General features: G+C 45.9%; 1 protein-coding gene across 16 annotated transcripts in view; it reads left to right on the top strand.

Annotated features, from left to right (window-relative positions):
- Window positions 1-3,527: 3,527 nt before the first annotated feature.
- The window catches only part of GBF1 (golgi brefeldin A resistant guanine nucleotide exchange factor 1), a 180,303-nt gene continuing 175,097 nt past the window's right edge, over window positions 3,528-8,733 (top strand). For 8 of the 16 annotated variants that reach the window (XM_037905796.2, XM_037905791.2, XM_043550323.1 and 5 more), the window contains exon 1: window positions 3,528-4,108. In XM_037905796.2, the coding sequence (XP_037761724.1) occupies window positions 4,032-4,108 (77 nt within the window). In that variant the 5' untranslated portion in view covers window positions 3,528-4,031. Of the gene's footprint in view, window positions 4,109-6,524; window positions 6,649-8,733 lie in introns of all 16 variants that reach the window. The other 8 variants (XM_043550327.1, XM_043550325.1, XM_043550326.1 and 5 more) reach the window with 3 other exon arrangements.

Here is an 8,733-nt window from a genome sequence, read left to right as displayed (position 1 = left end):
TGGAGTGTTCTTAAAAGCAGGGTAATTGTGTCCTAAGTACATTTTCAATAGATCTTAAGTTCTCCCTGCAGACTCAAGATTCTCAGGCAGGCAAATCTAAGGAGGTTTTATGAGGGTTGATGCATTTGGGCTTAGAAGAAAATGATGACCCAGTCCCCTGCATGCCCCTGCTGGTTAAGTCATCAAAGGGCATTGCAGTCAGCCTTGGTGGAGGTCACTCCCTGGAGAGAAGAAACGTTTTGCTTTGGTCACCTAATAGGGAGAAGTTGTAGCCACCTTTGGATCAGGCCCCAGCTAACTAGGGAAGGCCTATGCTTCAGAGTCTTCTCCAAAAACTTTGTTTCTTCATCAAAAATATGGCTAGGCAGGTAGAATTGTGATTACTGCTTCTGACTGGCTAAATGTTGCACATCCTGTCGCTCCCCCACCAGCCTGCTTGTTAGTCTGATCCACCTGTAGTCTTGGCTTAAACTGTAAGATCTCTGGAACAGGGCATAACGCCTAGCAAAACAGAGACCCAATCTGTCTGGCCCGTAGCCACCACTGCAATATTGCAAATGCTTCATAATCCCCTCTCCCCCAAAGTTGAATTATATGAAAAATAGTGATTATAAAGCAGCATGTGTGAATGTCAAATTACTGTCAGTGATACACTGTGCATTCAAAAGCATTTTTATTGCAGTAGTTCTTAGAAGCCCTAGTCCTGGACCAGGCATTGATTATACTAGACACTGTACACACAGAATAAAGACTACCTGTGCCCAAAGGGTATACAATCTAAGTACATTGTTAAATTCAGCGTGGCCCTTTGCTCCCAGGCAGGCTGGGAGGAGTGTGCTGCAGAGGTAGCCCACAGCTCCTCTGGCCAACTCAGGAACTGCACCAACAGTTCTGGAGGCAGGAGTCCTTGAGAGGGTAGATGCAATGTGGTGGAAGTGAAGCTGGCTTGGAGAATGGGAGAGTTATGTATATTTGTTATAGATATCATACTCCCCTCAGGTTATCTCTTTGATATTAACCTGCCTGACTGCTGGGAGTTAGATCAATAGAAATTGTTAAAGGACTCAGGCAGGAAGTTACTGTATGATTAAAGGGTGGGAAAACAGGCCTTATAGTGACAGACTCAAGGAGTTCCATCTGTTTAACTCAAAGAGAAGGGTGAAAGGTGACTTGGTTACAGTCTATAAGTACATACGCAGGGAACAAAAAAATAATAATGGGCTCTTCAATTTAGCATACAAAGATATAACAAAATCCAATGGCTAGAAGATGAAGCTAGACAAATTCACACTAGAAATAAGGCATACATTTTTACCAGTGAGGATAATTAACCATTGGAACAGTATACCAAGGGTTGTGGTGGCAATACAATCACTGACAATTTTTAATCAAGATTGAGTGTTTTTCTAAAAGATCTGTTCTAGGAATTATTGTGGGGCAGTTCTCTGGCCTGTGTTATGCAAGAGGTCAGATTAGATGACCACAGCGGTCCCTTCTAGCCTTAGAATGTATGAACCTATGAAAGGTAAAACAATGACATAGATAAGAGTCCTGGAGGAAACAATAGAAATGGTGTTTATTGGGGAAAACCCCCTATCTACCCCCAGCCAGGCTACAATGGATTACTCTTCCCAAGGCTAAAGGCTGAGATTAAAGGGGCTTCTAAACCTCAAAGACCCTAGAAAAGGGAGGGGAGTTGGGGGGGAGAGGCTAAGAGAAGCACCCAGAATGTCAGTGAAAAGCTGACAGGCTGGCAAACACACAGAGCTAGAAACTGCAGCAAGGGCAATTGCTCCCTGCCAGAGATGGAGTTTGCTGGGCTGAGGGGAACTTACAAAGATGCACATAATATGCAGGGAGGTTGGCCTTTTGTTATTTTTACATTTTGCTCTTTGTACATTTGAGGAATGAATAAATAATGCATTGATTTGAAGATGCTGTTTCTGTGTCACTGCAAACTTATGTTGTCACAGGCTCCCAAAGAGAACCTTAGAGTTGCCAAAAGCGCACTGGGCCAGTGTAGCTAACATGGTTTGGAACCAGGGGGGCTGCAGCTCAGAGAGCCAGTCTGAATGACTGGACCACGTGGTTGCACCCAGATTGAGGTGCAGGAAGGCAAGCAGGCTTTGAACCTAGGGTCTGCACTTGAGAGGGGCTACAACTCTGCCTAAGGCATAATTTACCCTGCATCTTTGACAGCCAGATGTTATGGAGAGGTGCTGTTGGGTCCTGCCCCACCTCTCCAGGCAGGCTACTAGTCCTAAACTGGGTTTTTAAATACTTCTCCATCCTGCCTCCCATTGGCAGGGGAAGCAAAACTACTGCCTCCTTATCACTGCAGCAAGCAGCAGACTCTGCTCTGTCTCTGCCCCTTCACTGTAGAAAAGTTTGGGGGAGAGAGGAGGCACCAAGAAACAACCATATTTCCTTGGTCAAGGATAGGGTTGTTGGAAGCAGGAATGGGGACTGGAAAGAGTCAGAATGTCAGGACCGTGGGGATGAAGAGCTGGGGGATCTTAAAGATTGTGGGGTTCCTGAGAGGCTGAAGAGGTATGGGGTGCTCTTTGGGGGGGTGGGGTGGGCAGAAGGGCAGAGGAGAGACTTTAAAAGGAAATAGAAAAGGAGTACTTGTGGCACCTTAGAGACTAACCAATTTATTTGAGCATGAGCTTTCGTGAGCTACAGCTCACTTCATTGGATGCAAAGCTCATGCTCAAATAAATTGGTTAGTCTCTAAGGTGCCACAAGTACTCCTTTTCTTTTTGCGAATACAGACTAACACGGCTGTTACTCTAAAAGGAAATAGAATCTTAATTAGCTAGGGGTCTGACAACAAAGGACCTTGGAGGCCTGAAGCCAGCATCGCTGTCTCCAGATGACTCAGAACAAAGGGTAGGATGAAGTAGTGAATGCTGGGAACTGCTACTCATAGGAGTTTTGTATCCCCTGGAAGCTCCACATGAGAACAGGACCCTAGTGTGCTAGGTGCTGTATGTTCCACTGGGATGGTCTCTGCCCCAAAGTGGCTACAATCTAAACAGGCAGCACAAGGGGTGGGCGAGGCTGAGGGCAGCGAGGAGAAGCAGTCCATCCAGCAGGCAGTGCCGGGGCAGAGCCCAGCTCTCCTGGCCCCCCTCCAAGGGCTCTGGCTGGCAATGCATGAGGGCAGCTGACAGAGGGTGGGAGGGATAGCTCAGTGGTTTGAGCACTGGCCTGGTAAACCCAGGATTCTGAGTTCAATCCTTGAGGGGGATTGGTCCTGCTTTGAGCAGGGGGTTGGACTAGATGACCTCCTGAGGTCCCTTCCAACCCTGATAGTCTATGAGCTGCACCACCCCTGAGCTCAGGCTGGGAGCCACGCTCGCTGCGCAGTGCTGCCTGGTAGCGCCACCTCCGGGGCACCTGGGACTTTTTACACTCGCTACCCTGCGAAATTGTTCCCGGACTAGTCGTTTCCGGTGGCGCTCGATGTACCCACGATGCATCGCACAGGACACTACTGCAGATCTACCACACTTGTTTCACCCTCCTTTATTGTCCCGACTCCCCAAGCACAGTCTGTTCTCGCTATTGGGAACTCTATTGCTAACTCTATTTACTTTAATGTGATTGGTTCTCCTCCCTATGTCACTGGGGGGCGTCGGCCTGCTGGACTTTGGTCCCGCCTCCTGTCTCAGTGAATTGTTGTTATTGGGTAACTCTGCGCCTGCCACGCTAGATGCATGCTCTGGTTGGTCAACTGGCTTGTTCGTCGGCGCAGTAACCAGGCAGCGGGTTAGATTGAGTCCGTTTCCACGTCAGTTAGAGCAGAGCGCAGCCAGCCGGCTCCTCTTGCTTGTCCCTCACTGGCCTTTGCTCTGTCTCTGCCCCGCGCGCAGCCCTCGGCCGGCCGGAATCCCTGCTCCGCGGTCTCCTCTCCCGCAGCGCCGCGCGCCGGCCAGATATGTGAAGCAGCCGCCGGCCCGCTAGCAACAGGCGCCGCCATTTTGGATGCGGGGGTCAGTAGTGACGGGTGGCGAGCCCCTATCGCGATGTTGACGCGGCGCGGAGATCACGCGGGTGGGGAGCCCCGACAGCGCGGGCGGGGGCAGGCTGTGGGGCTGTCCTGGTGAGCAGCCGTGTGCGGACGTGCCGGGGCCTGAGCTGGGAGCTGCTGGGGGCGAGGCGGCGGGTTGGGCCCTAGGGCGGCGGTGGCGGTGGGGTGAGCTGCGAGGGCTCCGGTTTTGGGTGTATCCTGGGCAAGGTGCGGGGCGTCGGGCCCAGCCATGGGGGAGTGTCCGTGTGTCCTGCGCAGGGTGCTGGCAGAGGGGTGCTTGGGGCAGCTCGGCCCAGCCATGGGGCGGGGGGGGGGGGGAATTGTGTGCCCTGGGTAAGGTACTGGTGGAGGGGGGCTCAGCCCAGTCATGGGTGTGTGTGTGGTGATGGTGTGTCCTGGCCAAGCTCCAGCTGATGTGGGGGAGAACATCTTGCCACAATTTCCTGCTGTGATATTTACTCCACCTTGAAGCCTGGGAGGGGGGAATCAGTCCTATCTTTCTCTTGTATGAACCTCTCTGGCCACAAGGAGACAGAAACATATGTCTCTGCCAAGTGGTTTTCCTCTTAATGTATCAAGAAGTAACTGTGGGGCAAGGGGCAGTCTTGCCTTGGATTAAACTCATTCAAAGGTAAATGCAGATTAATCAAACTCTGGCCAAAGTAATATAAACTAACCCTGTACACTGATTGGTTCTCTGCGTATGAGATTCCCTGGAGGGGACAGACCTGAAGTCACTGGTCCGTTGAGTGATAATGTCTGCCCAGGTTGCAGCAGCAGTTCTAAGAAAGCTGATTGGAATTGTTCAGTGGGGAGAGAATAAAATACGATAATGTGGCTCACTCCTAGCTGGAGGACTGTCTAGTTCTAGTCACCTTCTCCTAATTTAGGAGGAGCAGAGATAAAAAAGGCTGAGTGAAGAGCAGTATGGTCAATCAGCAGGATGGTGGGATATACACTTGACCAGATTCCAAACTCTAGGATTATTTAGGGTGGAAAGAGTTGGAGGGGACTTTTGTGAAGTGAGCAGTTATTAATAATTCACTGAATATGGGTAATTTAAAAAAGTGAAAGTGAAGACTACTTTACGCAACATATAGACAACCTTTTTAATTGCTGGAGGAGGAAGGATCAAAGACAGTGGCCTTATTAGAGGGACAGTATCAACACAAGGCTTTTTGAACTGTAAAAGTAAAAGCTAAGACAGTTTAATCAGTCATAAGTAAGTAGAGAAAAAGCATTCACCCCTACTGTTTATGCTGTTTAATTTTTATTTTTCATTCAGTTTTGATAGTTAAAAGAGGGTATTCCTTTTCACTTCTTGGTTCCCATGTGCTAGCTCAATGCTGTTGCATTTAGGCTAACAGCAGCGCTGCAGAGGAGTTATACCACACCCTTGCCTCTCCCTTATACCAAGTATTATGTTACTACTACTTTTGAGAGCACCCTAAACTGTCTCATAGAGTATAAATGCTACAGTGTCTGTTCTATGTCACCAGACCATAGCACAGTACAGTGAAATAAGAACCAAACCTCTTGGGTTAATAAAAGTACTCTTCTGCGTTATTTTTTAGATATTAGGAAAAGCTTTCTAACTAAAGGCGTGGTTTAATGCTGTAATAGGCTCCTAAGGAAGGTTATGGAATCCCTGTCAGTCCAACAGGTTGGACTAACACCTGTCAGGGATGGTCTAGGTTTACTTGGACCTGCCTCAGTTCAGGGGGCTGGACTTGATGACTTCTTGAGGTCCCTTCCAGCCCTACATATCTATGATTCTGTGATTTTTTTTTTATTTTTTTTGTCCAGTGTTAAGAGAATTAGCCTTAAGAGGAGTTTCTTCAACTGTTTTGGCTCTTGCTGCTCCCAGTTATTGTACTGTGTGTAAAAAGCTCAAGTGAATTAGACTTCTAAATCAACTTTCTATATGAAGATTGACAGGCAAGTGCAGGCTATATCATTGTATTGACTTGGTTTTTAGGTAGCCTGGCTAGCTGTGAAGTAGGTAGGAGTTGTTGATGTGATTTGTTGACTGAGGGATGTTCCCTAATCTTATTCCTTAATAGCATTTTATCTGCAGTGGAACTTGACTGACTGCATCCTATTCAGAAATTTTCAAATTACAGTAGAACCCCGACTTTATGAACATCAATCTTATGAATGACTGGTTATTTGAACCATTTTTCTGCCACCAAAGTCATTTTTCTGCTGCCAAATGTGACTTCAATCCTTCAACCAATGTTCAAACAGCTGTACAGGTTTGAAAAGACTGAGAGATTTGGTGGCGAAGATAATATGCAGTTCTCTCAAACAAAGAAAAATCAGGCATACTGTTTAGGTTTATTATTTGTATCAGTGAAAAATTAATAAATTAACTTATGCACCATATTTTCTGTAAGTTTGAAATGTTTAATTTTATGAACTTTGAACTTTTAAATACCCAGTTAATTCACAAAGTAGGTGATCTACTGTCTTCTTATGAACATTGCAGATCTGGCTCAACAGCAGCCTGGTTTTGAACTAAATCACCTTTCCCAGTTGTAGAAGCGGATTGGATCCATTTCTTTGATTGATTGCTATCCATTGAGGTGGTTTCATTGGCATTGAGTCTGCAGGTAATTGGTATTCAGAAAGGGTCAAAAAAGGTGATGGAAAGAGATGACTTGATAGAAATCTGTCTAACAGTTTAACCAGAGGATGGTGCTATTTCTTGGTTGTATTTCCCAAGGCACTAGCTCCCCAAAAGGACTCAAAATGGTTTCCCAAAATAATACCCCTGACTCTTGATGCCTGTACCCAAGAGATGTACGTATGTACTTGACTATTGAGTAACCAAGGGTTCCATCTGGGTGTGAGATAGTATCATGTGCCTTTGATGGCACACGTTTGAAGCATTTTTCAACGTGTAATTGTGATGTAAGAGCACACACAGGTACTTCAATTGATGATCATTTGGCTGCCAGAGAGCGTTGCTGAAGCTCTCATCAGCAGAATGATTTGGCAGTCAAGAACATACGAACTGAAACTTGTAAACATTTCAGACCAATACTAGCCACTAGTGGGGAAGAAGGACCCCCCCCCCCCCCCCCAAGGATGTCCTTGTACTGTATATAGGGCACTTTCGTATGTCGAATTGGTGTCCATCTTGAAGACACTTGGCTATTGCAGTAAAGAGGACCATGTAAGGGACTTTCTTCTTCCTCCCTCCACACTGCCCAGCCTACTGACTATGGGGGATTCAGTAGTTCTTCCTCCCTTCCTCTCTTTTCAAGTCCTGTTCCCATGTGAATAACTCCAATGTTTACTTTTGCTGTCACTCATGATGTTCCTGCATATTAGCAGTGTTAATGGTATGACTTTTGTTATAGCTTCACTGCTGTCACTAAAGATCTGAATAAAGCTGCAGTGATTCTGAGTAGAGCTAGATTGAGGAAGACAGACCCTTCACCAGAAAGGAATATGTATTTGGGAAGGATGAGCTTTTGCTTCAAGAAGCTCAACACCTTAAAAGTAGCTGAAATTTAACAGATGTCTAGTTTTTATAGATTTTTAAAGCCAGAAGTGGCCAGTAGGTCATCTAGTCTGAGCTCCTGCATTACATAGGCCATATAATTTCATCTAGTTCTGTAATGAGCCAAATAACTTGTTTGAAGCATATCTTCCAGAAAGGCATCCTGTGTTGCATTGGAGAATCCGCCATTTTCCTTGGTAGTTTGTTCCAATGGTTGTTAATCACCCTGCCTGTTCAAAGTTCTACAAACAAAATTCTGAAAAAAACTTCCTTATCAGGGTCATTTTAAAAAAAAAATAAATCACAACACCTGACACTTTCTTAAGAGTCTGCATTTGATGAATTCTGTAATTGCTACACTATTGGCAAGTTAGGGATAATGCAGTAGGTTAAGTGACTTCCTGTGGTCACATGTTTGAAGTTTACAAATGTGCTAACATGACTAAAAATTCAGGTGATATAAACAGACTCTTATTTCAAATTCTCCTGTGGTAGTTCCACATCAATTTGTTTCCTACCCTACATTGCTGTCTTTTCATTTTTTCCCTTTACACTCTTTCTAGGTGATCCACTCCACTCTCATGGTGTTACCATTAATACTCAGATTTACTTCTCTGTTTCCACCCCTCTGCTCAGTCTCTCAGCTCCTCCTGGATGTTCTGCTGACGTCTCAAACTCAATTTATTAAAAATTAAGCATCTCATCTTTGCGTCTAGTCCCTCTATACATCCTCATTCCTTGGCTCACCTTCCAATTCTTACTCTTCTGAGTTTGCAGGCATGGTGTCCTGTCACTCTGGTCTCCTGATCAGTCCTGTTGCTTATTTGTCATAACCTTAAAATCAGTCTGGTATTACCACCCCCGTTTCTTTATCTTTGTCCATGCCTGAGTCATATCTAGCATTGATTACTGTAACATTGTGTTCTTTTATCCGTGTCTCTTCACTTCTGTGTACCTCACAGTCCATCAAAAATGTTGCTGCTGCTCCAGCCATACCGTTCTTTCACCCCTCACTGTGCAAATCCCTTCATTGGCTTTCTATCTCAGTTCATCACATTCAAGCTTCTTGCCCCTGCATGACCTCAGGCTGTCTTGCACTACATCCCTGCTTTTATCTGCTCCCATTTTCCCTCTCTTTGGTCTGTCCAGTTCTGTAAACCTTACTGCTTCCTTGATGTTGTCCTGCACT

The sequence above is a fragment of the Chelonia mydas genome, chromosome 7, assembly GCF_015237465.2.
Source record: "Chelonia mydas isolate rCheMyd1 chromosome 7, rCheMyd1.pri.v2, whole genome shotgun sequence".
In the NCBI taxonomy this organism is placed as follows: Eukaryota; Metazoa; Chordata; order Testudines; family Cheloniidae; genus Chelonia; species Chelonia mydas.
Note: the sequence above shows the minus strand (reverse complement) of the source record. Positions and strands in the feature narration are given on the sequence as shown.